This window comes from Argopecten irradians, chromosome 11, assembly GCF_041381155.1.
Source record: "Argopecten irradians isolate NY chromosome 11, Ai_NY, whole genome shotgun sequence".
Classification (NCBI taxonomy): domain Eukaryota; kingdom Metazoa; phylum Mollusca; class Bivalvia; order Pectinida; family Pectinidae; genus Argopecten; species Argopecten irradians.
Window position 1 is genome coordinate 4,653,426 of NC_091144.1, and position 22,641 is coordinate 4,676,066.

At 36.2% G+C, this 22,641-nt stretch overlaps 1 protein-coding gene across 4 annotated transcripts; it reads left to right on the forward strand.

Moving 5' to 3' along the window:
* The first annotated feature begins 141 nt into the window (after nucleotides 1-141).
* LOC138334338 (uncharacterized) lies at nucleotides 142-13,524 on the forward strand. 4 transcript variants are annotated; one of them, XM_069282988.1, is made up of 6 exons: nucleotides 142-1,133; nucleotides 8,438-8,569; nucleotides 10,268-10,499; nucleotides 11,418-11,759; nucleotides 12,364-12,602; nucleotides 12,861-13,524. In XM_069282988.1, exons 4-6 carry the CDS (start codon nucleotides 11,643-11,645, stop codon nucleotides 12,982-12,984), a joined length of 480 nt encoding a protein of 159 aa, XP_069139089.1. In that variant the 5' UTR covers nucleotides 142-1,133; nucleotides 8,438-8,569; nucleotides 10,268-10,499; nucleotides 11,418-11,642; the 3' UTR covers nucleotides 12,985-13,524. The 4 variants fall into 4 exon arrangements, with proteins under 4 accessions (XP_069139089.1, XP_069139093.1, XP_069139090.1 ...); XM_069282992.1 differs by having other exon boundaries at nucleotides 12,893-13,524; XM_069282989.1 differs by lacking the exon at nucleotides 142-1,133 and having other exon boundaries at nucleotides 2,356-8,569.
* The last annotated feature ends 9,117 nt before the right edge of the window (nucleotides 13,525-22,641 follow it).

Below are 22,641 nucleotides of genomic sequence, written 5' to 3' on the forward strand. Positions count from 1 at the left end.
GTTGTATGGTCTATCACTTTTGCTCTTTTTGTCATAGTTAAACTGTTTAAGTGTTATACATATTTTTCTCCGTTTGTTTGAGTTTTAAACTTTCTAATTTTACCACTTTTTATAAAGTTGCAGCACTGGAAGTATTTTTAATAGTGTCCTGTCTCTAACCCAGGTCTCCACATCAGTACCGTAACTTCTGATAACGGACCCGGTATATTAATGAGAATTAGAAATCTACCGTAAATACAAGAACTTTTAACCAACCAAGCCACTATCAATGAAGCGGAACACCATAAAGTTTATATACCAATACCAATGCAGAAAAGTATAACTAATTTTAAATAGATATTAATGAGCGGACGAAATATAGTATAATAAGTTTTATTTTGAATTTATAAAATATGCTATTCGACCAGTGTCAGACTTACAGCTACTCGTGTATGTATATGTATACGGTGGTCAGTAGACAGTTTGGTCATATCATAATTCGTGAACTAGCCTTGTGTAACACGGAATGGATACATTGTGTGGGCTGTTGGGGTAGTATATATCAGGTATTAGATATTATGGCCAAATGCTGATGTGTATAATAAATGGAGCTGACGAGTGATATATCAGGGGGGCAGCAATACAGTGCTAGACAGAGAGAGGGAGCTAAACTGGAGCACACACCTTGTGTGTGGTCCCAATTTGGGCCACATATCCTTTCGACGGCCGCCAGGATTCGAACCCGACTCAATTTTGATAGTAGGTTATAACAAATAACATTTATTAAAAGCAGTTTGCATCTATATTTCGGTTTGATGCCATTTTCACAGTACCCACTGCAAAAAATCAAAAACAGTCACCGGAAGTCCCCTAAAGGTTATCACGCACGGGTCACTCGAGCGATGGTCCCAAACCACGGATGACCATATTTGTAAAAGTATTTAAATGAGTATTTGAGAGACTGCATGTATCTCATTGGTGGACCAATCAAAAAACTACAGTACCGCTTCCGGTTTTGAATAACATCGATCGCCGCCATATTGCCTACGCTTCGTAGTATGCCTAGACTGAGGATAACATCAGAACGTCTTACGTAATGCCAGTAGCCATGCCCCTATCAACAGCTAACCAAGCGTTAAGTCGCTGAACAGAAGGTAAGCAAATGATACAGCATTTCGAAATTCCTGCGATGTACTGTACAGTTAAGGGACAAGTACAGTAACTAGGCCTACTCTCCTCAAAACTATTGTTTTCCTCACAATAATATAGGCCTACTGGACGAAAAATTACCTATAAAAGATGTTGAATATCAATGTTTAATGACACTGCTATATAGCTACATACCAAGTAGGTCTTATGTCTATGTAAGCCCTAAAGCCGACAATGCAAGTTAAAAAGTATGCATTTGAAACTAAAAAAAATATAAGGTTAGGTCTACTGTAGGCCTAATGAAATTTTTTTCTTTCGAAAATTGTTTCTGAGACCACAGGAACTTGGCGTTCTGTCTATAATATAATATGAATTTAAGGCAAAGCCTCAGAAGAGCGCAGCTACATGTAAAAGATTATAACATCATAACTTTATATTGTCTATATTTTTCTACGAGATTAACAATAAAATATTTCACTGACATGCACATACTATCGATAGTTAGAGAGAATTCAAAATAATCCAAATGGAATAGTTCAATATACTTCAATCTTGTTTTTATCAGATGCAAATGCTATCAAAAATATGCGCGAATCTGTGGCGTCAGGTTTTGTGACGTCACTGCTGACGGTTCCGTGCGCTTTAGAACATACACAGTATATATTGGACCAGTACATTTATTGCGTTGTTCTTGTATCTGTGTAAATTAAAACTACGTACAGTAATTTTAAAACGTATACTGATAACACATTTCGTCTAGTACAGAAATTTCAAATCTCGTCGTGCTGATAACGAGAATTAAAACATGGCTGACTACATGGAGGCGCGAGACTTTTCCCGCGGGACACAATTTCAAAGTCCAAGGGGTACTGGAATGTATTGGAATCTATATTCACACACGTATTATGGTTAGTAGAGCTTCGCTCTACGCGGCCTTCGGCCGTGCAGAGAGCTGCGCTCTTATAAATCTACTTCGTCTAGTATAAATATATATATATATAAAAAAATACCCCTATAGTATAAAAAAACATATAGGGGTATTTTTTTATATATTTATACTAAATATTATTGACAGAATATCAAGCTCCTGTGATGAGATATACCTCAGTTATGTCAGTGTCGTATCCAAGGAAGTGTCAGCCATTTTTCTTTCTGCTCTGCTTAAATTAGTTACCTTCACTGGCCAACCCCCTATTTAAAGTAGCGAACTTCGTAATCTCCTCGCTGAAATGACGTTAGAGCAATGGAGGGTATTATCGTCAGGGGGTAGTTATCGCCAGTTTTTCTTTAATTTAAAATTATTTTTATACATGGTACAGTCTGGTTTCTATATTTTTCATCAAAGCAAAATGTTGTTATTTTGGAACCTTTCTGACCCTACCATCATTCAGAAAAAGCTTTATCTGTTTGTATTTTGATGTGCAAACCTTTTAAAATGTCTTCATTCTTTATTTCGGGTCGTCTTACGTGATAGAATAAGGTCAGTCAAACACACTTTTCCTTGAGAGATCAAAAACATAAAACAAATGCAAGAATATACATGATCTCTGACAAGTTCTAGTGCGTCTGCTAAATTGACTAGCATTCTGTGTTCATCTGGGCTACTTCAATGCTGTAAATGGGCCTGGCGATAACTAACTCACATATTAATTTTGTACACTGGAGGCAGTTATCGTCAGTTTTAAAAAGAAAATGTAAAATAAAAAAATAAAAAAAGCTGATCCCAATATACAATTCTCAAATAAAACTTAAATTGAATGAAATCGAAGGGAATAATACTTGTGGTCTTAAATTATTGGACAAAGAATTAGAGAAATGTCACTATATATATATATTTGGAACTTAAAGATGGAATGTCTAAAGGAAAATTATCATATGGGCAGTAACGTTACGTACATGTAGGAATGCATTACACCAGAGGACAAAAAAAAAATGGAAATTTTGGTTTGGGTTACAAATTATAGTTATTAAAGACAGATCCATATGTCATGATGTCCAGAAGACTGTTGTCTTGTAAAGAAACATACTGCTCAAGTTATGATCAGAATGCATTGAATGGATATATAAGCTTATATCAGAACTATAAACTATAAACTGGTTTATGTTTCTTTAACAAAGCACATGATTTTACATAAACATAATTATTAACTTATATTATTTAACAACTTTTCATTGGAAATGTAATGATCTAGGCTATTTATTTTTAATAATTGTGAATGTAGAACTACATTAACATGCATTTCATTGCCAATATTTATAAATGCAAGGAAGGAGTCGTTATATGATATATTAATTACCTGAGGAAGTCTCTGTCAACAAAATACGTCAGGTGAATTGTGGTTTCACTACATTTAATATGTGTAACAGTTAAATTGTCATCAATAAACCAGAACCAGTAAATATCAATATTGTCTTCAAATTGTGTATGCAATATTAACATGAATCACATACGTGGCACAAGGTGAGAAAATGTACTTTTAATAGGTGAAATAACAAAGACTGACGATAACTGCCTCCATGTGACGATAACTACCTCCGTTCAACCAGAAGTGCAAATAATGAATTCTCCCTTATAATCACGATTAACGCTGAAAACGAGCGCACCTATTATGAACACGGATAATGGTATAGACAACCATATCACACTTTTAAGGTAGCTCCATACTTTTGGGAAAACCCATGTCATTTTTTTCTAACAGGTCTTATTTTCTTGCATTTTTCAAGTATATTTCAAATCTGTAAAGATAAATGGGTGTTCTCGAACTACTTTTTGAGATATTTGAGCTTGAAATATACCATCCATGCAAATTTGCTGGCCGAAAATAGAAAAATTCATAAAATTATGTTTTCTGTAATATTAGGGTGAATGTAGTCTCGATCCTGTTGATTTTTTGTCCTAAATTTCTAACGATAGAACAATATACAAAACTCTTGTATTTTAACAAATGCTAACTAATTTTCGTTATTTCCCAGGACCGTTTCTATACGTAATTATCATGTTTTGCCATATTTTCGCCCGTAAAAAATCAATGAATAGGCCAAAAAGGAAATGAAAACCCATGTCAATTTCACAATATTTGTATATGATATGCCCAAGATAATATATTTTTCAAATATCATATAAAAACATGGGGTCCTCGATCAAAATTTCACAATTTTGTAAGCTTGAAGTTTGTAACTCGCAACCCTACCCCCATTTCATCCAGTGCTAAGATGGGTCATATTTGACTATTTTTTGAAAATCATGCCACAAAAAACATTACACATCAGTTCATATGTTTTTGTGATAGTATATCTGGTTTATGTCTGTTTATTTTTATGATTTTCTCCAAATTTTGTGTTTGAAGGAAATACGTGTGCGATTTTTTTAGAATTCCGGAATTTGGGTCCGGCCGGGTCCCCTCTTATCATTTATAGCGACGAACGACACTTCCGGTGTTTAAAAATCCATTCCCATTTACGACAGGGACCGCAAAAACCTCAGAGATAGCATATAATTTTCACTTCACTGCTTTTATTTTGATTTATTTAATGATTTTAAACATTCAATATAATATGTAGACAATTTTCACCTATTGAAAAAATATCCAAGTGGGATGTCGTGGCGTATCGGAAACCTTTTGGAATTCAAAACAAACTCCGCAACTTCCGGTATAGCGTCATATGAATTGGCGCGGTTTTCAAAAGTATGGACCTACCTTAAGTCAACTGTGTGACATGACTTTGCTATGACCCGGAGATGCTTAACCCGACGATAATACCCTCCATTGCTCTAGCATACGTACACGATATTGTGTTTTGACGTCATTCCATCACCAATAGAAACAATAGTCCTGCACAAACATTAACGGGTATCCGTGGTATGTGAATAAGTGCCATTATGTCCAATACAAGCTAATATAAATTTTCAATATACATTTAGGTTTTATGCGCACATTGACACTTGTGTGTCCTTGGTAGTTGTCACTCGTTCTGGACAGATAGTCACGTGCACATGGCCAGTTGAGTGCATCGAGTATGATGATGTACATGGCGATATGTGGACGGATTATTATTTGGAATTCTATTCAGCTTTAGTTGACGTGTTTTTTAGGTCATCTGACCCGAAAGGTCAGGATGACCTATAGTCGTCATGTTTCGTCCGTCGTCAACAATAAGTGTTCTTATTTTTCTGGTCAATCCGAAATCCAAGATGGCCGCCACAGCTGCCATCTTGAAAACACATTTTGAACTTCTTCTCAAGTTCTACTGGTGCGATTTGGCTGAAACTTGTATGAAATGATCCTGACAAGGTCCGGACAAAGTGTTGTTACATCTCTGGTTGATCCCAAATCGAAGATGGCTACCATGACACTATATCTAATTAATTTCCTATATGATTATTGCCAAGGTAGTCAGATGACCGTTAAGGCCCTTGGGCCTCTTGTTTGCTAAAACAATTAAGCCCCATACAGCATTACAGGTAACGACTTTGTTTACATATTAGTAGGTGATGCACAGTGGACAAATGCTAGGAGTAAATGTACATGTGTAGACTGAGCGCAGGTGTGTCAATTAATTTCACACGCTTTATATAGGGGTCGGTAAGTGTGTCTGAATGTAAAACAAAAATGGCTGTCCTTGACAGGGGAATGTCTCATAACGATTTTTGAAATACAAGTACATGTATACTTTATTTTTAATCATTTGAATATTTTTTACCTTGCATTGTCAGCTTTAATAACGTAACTGATAGTGGCGTTCAGATTAGTCGAGTTCGTCGAGTATCGTTGGTTCGAGGTGTTTGATCAATTAATCGAAGAAGAAATCTGTAATCGAGTTTCATCAGAATTTTAGGACACCATGATAAAACAAAGTATAAAGTGAAGAAAATCAAGCGACATAAAAAAATGACAGCACCGAGAGGCCTTGCAATCGTAAGCCTTTGAAGGATTTTTTTTATATGAAATTTGTTTATACATCAAGGAATAAAGTAATCGATTTTAATCGCTCATTGATTGGTTAAATAAAACTGATAATCGACCATGAAATTTCAACCTATTCCCAACATCACCAGGATTTTACAATAAATTTAATATCTGCCTCTGCCAGGGATCGAACTCAGGACCTCAGCTCTGGATTACCAGTCTGACGCTCAACCGATTGAGCTAAAGAGAAGTTCTCTCTAGCTGAGCGCTAGTATTGACCAGGGTTACATACTCCCCCTCCAGGTATCAACTCGTCCTCGAGTTTCCAGGGGTCACAACTATTCCTTCGCAGGTATTGTGAAGTATCATTCCCGAGTCCCTACGTGGGAGCCAATGTAACAGGGTGCAGGATTTATAATAAATCTAATACCTGCCTCTGCCAGGGTTTGAACTCAGAACCTGATGATTACTAGTCTGACGCTCAACCGATTGAGCTAAAGAGAAGTTCTCTCTAGCCGAGCGCTAGTATTGACCAGGGTTACATACTCCCCCTCCAGGTATCAACTCGTCTTCGAGTTTCTAGGGGTCACAACGATTCCTTCGCTGGTATTGTGAAGTATAATTCCCGAGTCCCAACGTGGGAGCCAATGTAACAGGGTGCAGGATTTACAATAAATTTAATACCTGCCTATGCCGGGGTTCGAACTCAGAACCTCATGATTACTAGTCTGACACTCAACCGATGGAGCTAAAGAAAAGTTCTCTCTAGCCAAGCAATATATTGCTGCTGGTATTGACCAGGGTTACACTAATTTATACTAGACTAAGTGGATTCATATATTATAGACAGAACACCAATTTCCTGTGGTCTCAGAAAAAAACAGGTATAACACCATGTTTATGTAGACACTATAAGTCTAAAACCAGGGGTATGTACACATTACAAGTCTAACACCAGGATATATAGACACTATAACTTTTTAAGTGTTGTGATGTCATTGCAGGTAGGGCTGAACTTCCCAAATATTGGATTTCCAATGATCATTCACTGACTGTTGGTTTTTAATAATTGAGGAACTGGATTTCTCTCATGAACATTTTCGTTCATACTAATATTATTATATACAGATACACTTGTACAATTGTCTTTTAATAAGTATATAGAATCATAAAGAATTATGAATTGCATTTATATATATGTTTAGAGATCTTAGGAACATATTGTTCGTATGCTTGCATATTCATTAGCAATAGGGTTGTCATTGATATTTTTTTTAATTTATTGTCAATATTGATTCCATTAGTTTAGTATTGAAACAAATTTAAAAAGATCTATATTTTTTGGAATCCATCTCAGAAACACATGCCTAAAATTATATATAAGTACCGGTATTGTCAACATCTGACTCATGGACACAATCATGTATGCCTTCACTAGTACTGTCAGGTCATTGATGTCATTCAACTCGATCAACATGTATTATAGAGGCAGGGAATATAACTGGATACACTGGTTGCATACATAAGATAATGTCAGGATCAATGCCTTCGGGTAAAACGAGGATTCACAGTCAGATCATTTTACATATTCTATATAAGTATTATTGGTTTCAATGTGTTAAAACATTAAAGGGACAATTCAGTCTAAGAGAACATTAAAATTTGCACATATATCGAAAAAAACCAGTTCTAATGGAAATTAGATCAGTCGGTTTTACTGTGATATGCCTGAAAAGCCCATGGTTGTGACATGTGTGTAGATGTTCAAACTCGCTCACTGTCCACCATTACACATTGTGGTCGAACTTCTTGTATGCCGAACCCTGTCCCTTGCTCGTAGAGTAATGCAATTTTTGTCGAGAACTGCTCAAATCGCTCTGACAGTAGTATGTTTACCTTATTAGGTGAATTGTCTTGTCTAAATATCATTTTATCACCTTCTCAGTGGTTATGTAGTTTATTTATCTAACGTGCGTGACTTTGGCTCGGGTATGGGTACAGCGTCCATATTGTACCTGCTTAATCCTATTGATCAACGATTTGATATTTCAACGATATTAATTAAAATACTAAACAATGACGTGGAATTTGTCAATATTTTGTGTTATATGTTTCATAAGAAATATAGAACAATACATTTATGCCATATTTTGCTTCTTGGTTATGTAAAAGAATTAGCCTGAGTGAATTGTCCCTTTAATAGATTTGATTGAGTGCAAAATGTCTGCTTGTTTTTAAATTATTTATAAGTTATTCATTTTAAATTGACATCAAAGTAACAGTCAAATCAAAGCAAAACTGATATCAGATATTATTTTTTAGATAAATTAATATTTAATAAATATGTCATTAATACTTAAATCGACTTAGCCTCCTTATAATGCAAATTTTTTTTATTGTAGATGTCACCACAGCATAGACCCTATTTTGTGACTTCTTGGCAGAGCACAATCTTCCCTACAATGCATATGTTGCTGATCATTTCACAAAGATCTACAAGAAAATGTTTCCCGATATCAAGCTTAAGATTTCCTGTAAGTTTGCTTGTAGTCAAACAAAGACCACCATGCTAGTGAAGAAAGCCCTGGCCCCAACGTTAGAGCAGGAAGTAGTTCAGCACCTGAGATCTAGCAGTAATGGTTCATTTCTTAAACAGCAGGACTGTCTCACGGTCCCTGGCCATGTCTATTTGTAACGTCAGCAATTCTCAGAACATTTGCAAATATACCTTCAAACAAATGTTCTTGTAAGGATATCTTTCATAAGGTATTAAGTTCTAAATGAAGTAAGCTATAGCCTGTATGTAAAAAACCCATCTTGTTGGAATTTGAATGTAAAAAGAAAATTACTGTAATTACCTGCATATAACCCGCGTTCTCTATGATTTTGAAAAATAAATTACAGATAACCCACACAGTCAGATTGCCTTCGGGTTATACTTTGATGTAATCCTTGAAAATACAGTTGATTTTTGACAGGACATATGTAGTATATGATATACTAATAATGGTTCATGAGTCTATATATATATACACATATATATATATGCTTATAGTCATTTCATTTCGAAAGGGCTATAGGTTTATTCAAAGATATGTAAAGCTATCAATAACATATTTTTTTCTTTGGAAATAGGTTTTAAATGCAAGGAATAATAGCTCATACAAAAATATTTTAGAATAGTGAGAGGGTTACCTGAACTATTTCCAACATACATGTATAGCCCGCATATTTTTAGCCCACCATCAGCAGATGGTGGGCTATTCAAATCGCTTTTCGTCTGTAGTCCGTCCGTTAACAATTCTTGTTATCGCTATTTCTCAGAAAGTGATGAAGGGATCTTTCTCAAATTTCATATGTAGGTTCTCCAAGGGCCCTATAGCTAGTTATGCATTTTGCATTTTGGGATCAATCGGTAAACAAGATGGCCACCAGGCAGCCATCTTGGATTTTGATAGTTAAAGTTTGTCATCACTATTTCTCATAAAGTACTGAAGGGATCAGGCAGCCATCTTGGATTTTGGTAGTAAAAAATTGTTTCCACTGTTTCTCAGAAAGTACTAAGGGATAATTCTCAAATAACACATGAAGGTTCCTCTTGGGCCCTAGTTGTGCATACTGACATTTGGGACCGATCGGTCAACAAGATGGCTGACCATGCCAGTCGCCATCTTGAATTTTGATTGTTGAAGTTTGTTACCACTATTTTTCAGAACGTACTGCAAGGATCTGTCTCAAATTCCATATGTAGGTTCTCCTCGGGTCCTAGTTGTGCATTTTGGGACCGATCGGTCAACAAGATGGCCAACAGGCCGCCATCTTTGATATTGATAGTTGAAGTTTGGAAAGTAGAGAAAAGATCCATCTGACAATTGTCAGACATAGATCAATCTTTGCTGGGCACCAAGCTCCCTCTGGGATCTCTTGTTATAATTTGGTAATAGTTTTCACAGATAGCCCGCATCGGCAGATAGCCTGCATTAGGCATCTTCTGATATAAAAAATTGTATAGCCCGCTGGCAATACGCAGAAAACTACCGTAAATGATTAAAAATAAGAAATTGATATCCAGATATGTTATTTTTGATTTCAAATAATAAATTTCCTAGATTCAATGAATTTTGCTGTGCTTAACTGGCTAATAGATATTTAGTTAAGACTATTGTAATTTTGATTTGTAACTTTTTTTTTTTTTTTTTTTTTCCTTTTTTTTTTTTTTTTTTTTTTTGCAGGAATCATGATAATCCTTTGCAGAATGTTATTTCCTTTGTCCCAGACAACTACTCTGTTATGAAAGGTAGACACAACTCTCTGATGACCTACATCAAAGAGAAAACACCCTTATATTTTTGATATTGGATGTAGCTGCCATCTGAGCAACCTGTGCACTGTGGCAGCTGTCAAGACCCTGCCTATGCCCATCGAGGATCTATTGGTGGACACCTTCTTCCATTTCTATTACAGGTACATATAATTTGTATACATATGTATATTGCTTGAGGTAATTGGTTCCCAAATTCTTTATAAGATTTAAACTTTTAAGACAAAGATCTCATATGATGTAATGTGTGTTAATATCATATAGTCCCACTTGAAAACATGTATTTATAACATTTATCATTCAGTGAAGATATTTCAGTGGGTGTTTGTTGAGATGATAGATTGAAACTGTGGGAATGTTAAAGATGCTCCACCTCTGACAAATAGCATTTTTTCACAATAAAAAACATGAGCAGACGAATTAGTATTTTTCTTCAGTTACAAAAGTTACTTACTGTACACCATTACCACTATTGAAAAGTTTCAGCTTCTAATTTTACACCAAGATAAAAATATCAAACAATAATTACTTGCGTACGGAAAAAAATCGATGGCACTATGTCCTAAATGGAATGAGGTACTGATTGCGCATGCAACCGAAAGCAAAATTATATTGTTTTTTGTGTTAATCAGACATATATATATACATGATTAAATACCAATCGTTGTTCAAATGATAAGAATCATTTAAGCTCTGTCGGTGGTGGGGCTTAAAATAAAATATTGTTTGTTTCCCCTTTCCGACCTACCCACCAAAACACTCCCTACCCAAAATATTTTATTGGCATTTTCCATACCAAAAATATTTTTTCATTTCTAATTTTTCTTTGTTTTCTCTGTTTGTTTCTTTTCTTATAAGACATTTTATGCTTTTATAACTTCAGTTTTAGAAAGAAAACTAATAACTTAGGTATTTGTTGTCTAATCAAAAAAAAAAAACTACCTACCTACCTACCCAACACTGGTATGGGTTGTTAAAGGGGAAACAAACAATTCATTAGGGCTGGCCTGGAACATCTTTAATTATTTAACTGAGAAATATGTTAAATTATATATTTTCAGCTCCAGCAGGAAAGAGAAGTACATAGAATTTACAAAGTTTTGTGATGTGGAGCCAACCAAGATACTGAAACATTGCTCTACCCATTCGTTGAGTCTTGAGAAGTGTGTAAAGTGAAGTGCCTCCTAGATCACTGGCCAGCCCTCCAGAGCTACTTCAATTCTCGTGATGACGTGGAGAAGCCTGTCCGCATCAAGAGGATTGCTGGTCAACTATCATCTTCATAGATGAGAATGTACTACTTATTTCTGGCTTTCATCCTAGAGTCATTCAAAGAGTTCAACATAACATTTCAGCTATTACTATTTCTTTTGAGGGCACTATTGTTTTATAGTGTTGTCAAGGTATGGCATAGTACCCGAGCCGTTTTTTCCTGTGTAAATTCCTCAGCATTCAAGTTTTCAAACCATGACATCATAGTGTTTTGCAAAACGTCGTCTGCATATAGCTTGTTTGCCAGTGAACAGCGCAAATAGCGACAGTGACATCATATTTTTCAATGTCGACGTACATTACAAAAAGCATGCCAAACCATAATCCCACGGGAAACCATTGTATCCCACGGGAAACCATTGTCCCGGGACTATGGCTAAATAGTGCCTGGGGACTGAACCAATGAAAACGTGAGAAAAGGTCACGTTATGTACTAAAACTCTAATATGACAAGAAGATATGGCAATTGTTTTGAAAAAAAAATATGACAGAATATTTTTATCTGTATATGATTATGAGTATGATTAGTAGTTCTTATCAATGTAAAGTCTATATATATTTGTGTATGATTATCACACACCTATGTCTTAATCTAGCTTTGATAATTCTTGATTATTTACACAACAATTTTTTATCTTTGATAATTCTTCAATATTTAAAATGTTTATTAGATTAACCTATTTATACATTCATATTAAGCTAGAATTTCTCTAATAACATTCCATTATACTTCAGGCTGATGAATTTAGGATTGGTTATATGGCAAAGGAGATCAGACATCTACTGGGGAGGTTCCTGGGCAGATTCGTCAAGGCCAAAGTCATCCGGGAAGCTGATCATTTTACCAAGGTTGAGTTTGACAACATCAACAACCAGATTCCAGACAGCATTGTGGACATTGGACCATTCTGCTATGCATACATAGTCGACAAAGAGGACAGCATTTCCCCATCCTTGACCAATAGAATTTTGGGGTAAGTTAAACAAATAAGTGTATAAATCATGAATATGTATTAAAAATAACTTGTAAAACAGTTCAACATGATTAATCATGGATATTTAAAATTTTGCATTAATCTGAATTAAATGTATTTCCAGGATGATAATAACAATAATAGAAGTTTGTTATGATTTATTATCAATACTAATTACTTAAACTAATTTCAATTTCATTTGTGATAACTTGCCATAGAAAAACTTTACACTAAATATTTTCATTTTTATTCTAACAGGTCTTTCAGGAAATTTTATTGCACTGTTGTAGACAAGATGATCAAGAAGTTTCCATTTGAGGATGCAGTTGGGTTAGGTACCTTAACCCTGCTACACGGTCTGATGGCACACCAACAGATGTGATGGCCATTGCCAGGAAGTTCCCAGGGATTGTTCCACAGGAGGACCTTCCCAAACTAGAGTGTCCTAGGCTTGGTTATAACTGGAACAAGGACATTAAGGCGTTTAAGCCCCATTAATCAATCAATCAACCAAACTAGAGGATGAACTGACTGATTAATCTGTGACAGCTGATTTTGAACTTCATGGGCCAGTATGGGAAATATGTGTAATCACATCACAGGTGACAAGCAATTTCCAGTTCTGTTCATTCTGTCTGAAGCCATGTTGACCATTCCCAATGCAAATGCAAAATGCGAAAGGACATTTTATGGTGCACAAACTTCAGACAGAGAACCGAGTCCAGGAGGTCCTGAAGCTGGCAAACACAGCAACAAGGAACCATAATATGTGTCACCAATCTTCAGATTTCCAAATGGAATTGAGAGAATTAGTGCTTGAACTTAGCTTGTACTGTGATGTGTTCATATGGAACAATCTGTGATGTGTTCTTATGTGACTTGATCATGAACAGTATTTATTGAGTTGAGTTTGTCAATTTAATGGTTTTAACAAACAGTTGATATTTTTCTCTTTGAAAAAAAAAGATATATGAATATCTGGTGTCATTTGCAGCTAGTCAGTTGTGTTTATTTAAAGAAAATAATATTTTTAATTGAGATGTTTGTCAATCATATGGAAATAGTTGCTACGGTATTGTTTTTATTATGTCAAAATCTTTTATGAATTTTATGTGACAGAAGCAGTTTGTAGGTTTTTCATAAAACATGAATTTATAGAGTTCAAGTTATATTTAACACAAAATGTCATTCATGAATATGACTACAATACTTCTTTCTTTATTGAAAGTAGTATATGAATATCTGTGATGTCATTTGTGACATAAAAAATATATATGTGATAGAACTGCAGTAGTAGCCAGTATTTATTTTCAATTAATCTAAGAAAAATATTTTAAATATTATGGAGACATTCAGTTGTTATTTCTATTGAAAGTTTATTGTTATATGTATTCTGTGGACATCTGGGATGTCATTTGTAACTTATATACATTGTATAATAGTTGCTGTATTTGTTTTACAAAGTAGAGTAATATGTGTGATCAGATGTCATTTGTGAAATTGATATGAAGGAGTTCCTATTTTTTATTGAGAATTTGTGCAATCATTGTAGGGCATAATTTTATTATTAATTTCTAGAGTGTAGGTATGGGCATTATGATGCTGTCATACGATGTTTACTGAATATGTTGACATCTAAAGCTTTAACCTGGTGTTTTTCTTGTTAAGCACCTATTGCTTCTTATCAATTAACTTAAATTCATCCTCATGTGAAATCTTTCAAGATGTTAAATATTATGGAATTTAATCACAAATACAAATAAATGATATAGTTGTTTAAAACTGTTTTCAAGTTATCTGTACTGTATAGTGTGTTAAAAAAAATTCTCTAGATTTACTTCAATTAAGACTTATAGTTAATACGCCACAATGTGGCATGTCAACTCAAATGTCAAAAATGTCATCAAAAAATCAAATCTAAATCTTCATCAATGCAATTCAAGTTTGAAATAAGATGAACTTCAGTCTTATTGGGATTAAAAGATGCAAGCGATGCTTTTGCCCACCTGTTTATCTTTTCTAAATCGCTATTAAGTACATATTCAATTTCTCTGCATGAAGATGAGGATTTTATTAGATTTATCGTCCGCAAAAAGACATGTAGAAGAATCAAGCTCAGCAATATTGTTCAGAAAGATAACAAAAAGAAGAGGACCAAGTGTTGAGCCTTGAAGGACTCTAGCCTTAATCTTACCTATTTCAGAAAATGGATTAATGTTATTACTTTTTGTTATCGAAAAATAAGATAATTTTCCAACCATAACAAGAAATATCCTGAAATACCATTGTTATTTTACAAGTACACCTTTGTGCCAGACCCAGTCGGAAGCTTTTGAAATATCACAATAAACTTACAAGTGATTTGTTTTCTCTTCCATAGGTACTACACTAACACCATACATATCTGGGTACTGGAACACAAACACCATACATTTCTAGGTACTAGAATACAAGCACCATACATATATGGGTACTAGAACACAAGCACCAAACACATCTGGGTACTAGAACATAAGCACCATACATATCTAGGTACTAGAACACTAGCACCATACATATATAGGTACTACACTAACACCATACATATCTAGGTACTAGAACACGAACACCATACATATATGGGTACTAGAACACAAGCACCATACACATGTGGAATTAGAACACAAGCATCATACATATCTAGGTACTACACTAACAACATACATATCTAGGTACTAGAACAGAAGCACCATACATACCTGGGTATTAGAACACAAGCACCATACATAGCTGGGTACTAGAACACAAGCACCATACATATCTGGGTACTAGAATACAAGCACCATACATATCTGGGTACTAGAACACAAGCACCAAATATACATATCTAGGTACTAGAACACTAGCAACATACATACCTGGGTATTAGAACACAAGCACCATAAATACCTGGGTATTAGAACACAAGCACCATACATATCTGGGTACTAGAATACAAGCACCATACATATCTAGGTACTAGAATACAAGCACCATACATATCTGGGTACTAGAACACTAGCCCCATACATTTCTAGGTACTAGAACACAAGCACCATACATATCTGGGTACTAGAACACAAGCACCAAATATACATATCTAGGTACTAGAACACTAGCCCCATACATTTCTAGGTACTAGAACACAAGCACTATACATATCTAGGTACTACACTAACACCATACATATATCTAGGTACTAGAACACAAGCACTATACATATATGTGTACTAGAACACAAGCACCAGTCCATACATGTCTGGGTACTAGAACACAAGCACCATACATATCTCGGTACTAGAACACTAACACCAAACATGTACATAGCTGGGTACTAGAACACAAGCACCATACATGTCTGGGTACTAGAACACAAGCACCATACATGTCTGGGTACTAGAACACAAGCACCATACATGTCTGGGTACTAGAACACTAACACCATACATGTCTGGGTACTAGAACACTAACACCATACATGTCTGGGTACTAGAACACAAGCACCATACATAGCTGGGTACTAGAACACAAGCACCATATATGTCTGAGTACTAGCTATAGAAAACTAGCACCATACAAGGTACAAGTTGAGGCTATTAAGTGTTGATGCAATTGGTCACGCATCCTGTGCACGTTAAAAAACAGACATTACGTTATAAGTGTTGATGCAATGTGATCACGCATCTTGTGCACGTCAAAATAACAGACGTTGCAACATTATAATATCCTAGACAGTATACGTGATCATAACCCCTCGAGATTTAGGATGCTTGATGTCATTCCTGTCATCTATTCTCTTTTGGCATTTATAGCAATTTTAGGTAAAATTAGTGAATATATTTTATCTCCTGTCTGTTGTCCTGTGTCATCAATTCATTTATCCATTGATTCATGGAATAATCACGATTTCAACTTCCAGGGTCGTAGCCAGGGTTAAAAAGCATGTGGATACAATGACATAATTATGTTTTTTTTTTCTTCGTGCCGAATAAGGGCAACCCCTCCTAGTATGAATCCGATCTGCTGTAGCGATATTCAGGTATTCGGATATCGAAATTACGTTTTATTTGAAAATATACTTAGTATGAAATCGGATTCCAGGTGAAAACGATTTAATTATTCTAAATGGAAACGCCACCATTCCCTGATGAATTCAACTGGAATCTGGATATGCATGATATGTATGTATTAATGAAAAAACGATAAATAATTTTAAAATGTTGTAATAGTGAAAAAAATGAATGCATATATCAATTACAAGTATGGACTTATTTATAACACCATATTAACCGAATCAAAGGTCCATAATTTACATTAGATATACAATTGTAGAATATGTTTTAATAGGTGCATATTTCTATATATTAACTCAACGTTTTTACCTGCAGATGACCACCCATTAGCCAATGACAATTTAGTGGAAAATCAGAGCATATATAATAATAATTGATTACTAGCATTTCAATATAGTTGCATTCCCGACCATATAATATCATAGTAACGCTAATGTTTAAATAATTTAATAAACTCAAGCAATGAATCTGATGGGAATTTTAAATACTCATGATTGACATGTTGGTGATCGGCGTACGACTGTTAGAGGATGTATTAAATATGTTTATTTACGATAACTAAATATTAATGTATTTACTTTCACAACGTAACCTGCCACATTCTAATAAAATGTATACTTGAAGACAGATGGGCAACGTCAGTATCGGCCAAAAGTCTCCTTTGCAAAGTTAGATTATTTTACATGTAAAGACTGGGGATACGGGGGCCACATCGTGGTTACTAATAATTATATTACTCGATGTAATGGTATACACGTCAAATACTTGTTTGTTTGATTAGTTTAACGTCCTATTAACAGCCAGGGTCATTTAAGGACGTGTCAGGTTTGTTACCATATGATAATGTCTGTATTTGATGTCTATAAGGTGTGTATACCACCACAACGACTTGTCACCACATGACAACGTCTGTATTTTGTGCGTATACCACCACATCGACTTGTCACCACATGATAACGTCTGTATTTGATGTCTATAAGGCGCGTATACCACCACATCGATTTGTCACCACATGATAATGTCTGTATTTGATGTGTATAAGGCGCGTATACCACCACATCGATTTGTCACCACATGATAACGTCTGTATTTGATGTGTATAAGGCGTGTATACCACCACATCGATTTGTCACCACATGATAATGTCTGTATTTGATGTGTATAAGGTGTGTATACCACCACATCGACTTGTCACCACATGATAACGTCTGTATTTGATGTCTATAAGGTGTGTATACCACCACATCGACTTGTCATCACATGATAACGTCTGAATTTGATGTCTATAAGGCGTGTATACCACCACATCGACTTGTCACCACATGATAACGTCTGTATTTGATGTGTATAAGGTGTGTATACCACCACATCGATTTGTCACCACATGATAACGTCTGAATTTGATGTCTATAAGGCGTGTATACCACCACATCGACTTGTCACCACATGATAACGTCTGTATTTTGTGCGTATACCACCACAACGACTTGTCACCACATGACAACGTCTGTATATTGTGCGTATACCACCACATCGACTTGTCACCACATGATAACGTCTGTATTTGGTGTTTATAAGGCGTGTATACCACCACATCGACTTGTCACCACATGATAACGTCTGTATTTGATGTCTATAAGGTGTGTATACCACCACATCGACTTGTCACCACATGATAACGTCTGTATTTGATGTGTATAAGGTGTGTATACCACCACATCAACTTGTCATCACATGATAACGTCTGAATTTGATGTGTATAAGGCGTGTATACCATCACATCGACTTGTCACCACATGATAACGTCTGTATTTTGTGCGTATAAGATGTGTATACCACCACATCGACTTGTCACTACATGATAACGTCTGTATTTGATGTTTATAAGGTGTGTATACCACCACATCGACTTGTCACCACATGATAACGTCTGTATTTGATGTGTATAAGGTGTGTATACCACCACATCGACTTGTCACTACATGATAACGTCTGTATTTGATGTTTATAAGGTGTGTATACCACCACATCGACTTGTCACTACATGATAACGTATGTGATGTTTTGTACACACATCGACTTGTGAAACGTCTGTATAAGGTGTGTATACCACCACATCGACTTTTCACTACATGATAACGTCTGTATTTGATGTCTATAAGGTGTGTATACCACCACATCGACTTGTCATCACACGATAACGTCTGTATTTTGTTGTGCGTATACCACCACATCGACTTGTCACCACATGATAACGTCTGTATTTTTGTGCGTATACCACCACATCGACTTGTCACCACATGATAACGTCTGTATTTGATGTCTATAAGGCGTGTATACCACCACATCACTTGTCACCACATGATAACGTCAGTATTTTGTGCGTATACCACCACATGATAACGTCTGTATTTGATGTCTATAAGGCGTGTATACCACCACATCGACTTGTCACTCACATGATAACGTCTGTATTTGATGTCTATAAGGTGTGTATACCTACCACATCGACTTGTCACCACATGATAACGTCTGTATTTTGATGTCGTATACCACCACATCGACTTGTCACCACATGATAACGTCTGTATTTGATGTCTATAAGGCGTGTATACCACCACATCGACTTGTCACCACATATAACGTCAGTATGTTGTGCGTATTATGTAACGTCTGTATTTGATGTCTATAAGGTGTGTATACCACCACATCGACTTGTCACCACATGATACGTCTGTATTTGATGTGTATAAGGTGTGTATACCACCACATCGACTTGTCACCACATGATAACGTCTGTATTTGATGTTATAAGGTGTGTATACCACCACATCGACTTGTCACCACATGATAACGTCTGTATTTTGTGCGTATAAGGTGTGTATACCACCACATCGACTTGTCACCACATGATAACGTCTGTATTTGATGTCTATAAGGTGTGTATACCACCACATCGACTTGTCACCACACGATAACGTCTGTATTTGATGTCTATAAGGTGTGTATACCACCACATCGACTTGTCACCACATGATAACGTCTGTATTTGATGTCTATAAGGCGTGTATACCACCACATCGACTTGTCACCACATGATAACGTCTGTATTTGATGTCTATAAGGTGTGTATACCACCACATCGACTTGTCACCACATGATAACGTCTGTATTTGATGTCTATAAGGTGTGTATACCACCACATCGACTTGTCATCACATGATAACGTCTGTATTTGATGTCTATAAGGTGTGTATACCACCACATCGACTTGTCATCACATGATAACGTCTGTATTTGATGTCTATAAGGTGTGTATACCACCACATCGACTTGTCACCACATGAACACGTCTGTATTTGAGTGTGTGTATACCACCACATCGACTTGTCACCACATGATAACGTCTGTATTTGATGTCTATAAGGCGCGTTTACCACCACATCGATTTGTCACCACATGATAATGTCTGTATTTGATGTGTATAAGGTGTGTATACCACCACATCGACTTGTCACCACGTGATAACGTCTGTATTTGATGTCTATAAGGTGTGTATACCACCACATCGACTTGTCACACACATGATAACGTCTGTATTTGATGTCTATAAGGCGTGTATACCACCACATCGACTTGTCACCACATGATAACGTCTGTATTTTGTGCGTATAAGGTGTGTATACCACCACATCGATTTGTCACTACATGATAACGTCTGAATTTGATGTCTATAAGGCGTGTATACCACCACATCGACTTGTCACCACATGATAATGTCTGTATTTGGTGTCTATAAGGTGTGTATACCACCACAACGACTTGTCACCACATGACAACGTCTGTATATTGTGCGTATACCACCACATCGACTTGTCACCACATGATAACGTCTGTATTTGATATCTATAAGGCGTGTATACCACCACATCGACTTGTCACCACATGATAATGTCTGTATTTGGTGTCTATAAGGTGTGTATACCACCACAACGACTTGTCACCACATGACAACGTCTGTATATTGTGCGTATACCACCACATCGACTTGTCATCACATGATAATGTCTGTATTTTGTGCGTATACCACCACATCGACTTGTCACCACATGATAACGTCTGTATTTTGTGCGTATAAGATGTGTATACCACCACATCGACTTGTCACTACATGATAACGTCTGTATTTGATGTTTATAAGGTGTGTATACCACCACATCGACTTGTCACTACATGATAACGTCTGTATTTGATGTCTATAAGGTGTGTATACCACCACATCGACTTGTCATCACACGATAACGTCTGTATTTTGTGCGTATACCACCACATCGACTTGTCACCACATGATAACGTCTTGTGACGTTTACCGGGTCCGATCCAGTCACAATTAACTGATGATCTATAGTGTCTATATTATGTACTGTTCCTATCAAATTACTCAGTGCAAATATATACAAATAATACACAGCTGATCTAGCTGTGATTCTATCTATCCCTAAATATTATGATTTACAATATCAATCCTACTGATCACTCAGTGCCTCTGAGTGATCATGATAACTTAACTTCAAAATATACAAACAGTATAAATCATACAGATCAGAATAATTATTAAATGATTAGCAACAACTACTGAATTATCTATAAGCCTATGCGAGTAGTCTCCCCTACCTCGGGTGATTCGATAATTCCCTACTCGTACATATATAACCAGACTACGATAAAATCAATGTTATATTATCTATTAAGAACCTTTCCCTAAGGCCTAACACTACCGAGCTACCGAGTACTCAAAATCACTGTGCACTCACAGTACTCACTGCTACTGAGCACTCACGTTTACCGAGCACTCTCAGAGTAATCACTCCAACAATGATTCACACACACAATCATTACATATTACCGAGTACTCACAGAGTAATCACTAGTACTCTCAATGATTCATGTAAACGTAATCATTCAACGAGCAATCCCAAGGCTCAGTTTACAACTTACTCTCCAGAGTATATAACGCGGAGGAGGAAAGCCTTATTCAGGCACGTCAATCTCCGATCTCAACTCTACGTAAGTTATTATCAACTGACGTATATAGGCAAGCCTTGTTCAGGCACATCTATATTTACCTTGTATTTACTTAGGTGCTTTCACTTCAGCAGCTCGTCCAACACTAAGAAAAATCTCGTTGAAAACCGCGGCTTTATTATACTGCCGGGCAACGACATTAGCGCCATCTATTTACAATAATCCTAGGCTCTAGAACGCTTAACTCACATATAGCTTAACATTACAAGCGTCTACTTGACGGCGAAACTAACAGACAAAAATAGAGCAGACAGCGATTCCGGATAGCATGGTAATACAACCGTATTTCATCACACTACCCACGCCTCCGAGCAACACGTGTCCTCACGTGCCATTACAGATAACTATAAGATACAAAATAGATTAAAGATAAAGGATTTATTGGTGGTTGTGACAAAGAAAACGATCAATTTGTCGCGGGTAATCAGTAGGACCTATCCAGTGCCTCTGCCCCAAAGAATTCGCAATACTCCACCAGCTCGACATCTCGGCCGTTGTCCGAGTACCTGGAGGTCTTTTCACCATCTTCGATATCTGTATCCAGAATAAACATTTTAATAACGCGAAGTATAATCAGAATGCCACTTCGGTTTATGTCGTGTTCGCCTTGGGATTGCCCTGTCAGATTCACACTCATTCTCAACACATATGAGTTTCTTTTCTGATTCACTGACATTTTCTTGCTCATCACTCTCAGGCAAACTAGATTCAAAACATGACTCATCAACTTGAACTTGCACATCCTTGCGCTCAAAAGCTTCTGCTTTGCTCTCCACCACCACGCAATACCTGAGGATGTTTCAATCTCATTCTATCAGCATGGATTACTTTAGGTTTCCCCTTGTACCCACATGAGACCCTGT

What these genes read in the sequence shown, in the direction of transcription:
- LOC138334338 (XM_069282988.1), top strand. Translation starts at nt 11,643, where the DNA reads ATGAGAATGTACTACTTATTTCTGGCTTTCATCCTAGAGTCATTCAAA. An exon ending in TGTTTTATAGTGTTGTCAAG is followed by an intron (nt 11,760 to 12,363) that starts GTATGGCATAGT and finishes ATTATACTTCAG; the next exon opens with GCTGATGAATTTAGGATTGG. An exon ending in TTGACCAATAGAATTTTGGG is followed by an intron (nt 12,603 to 12,860) that starts GTAAGTTAAACA and finishes TTATTCTAACAG; the next exon opens with GTCTTTCAGGAAATTTTATT.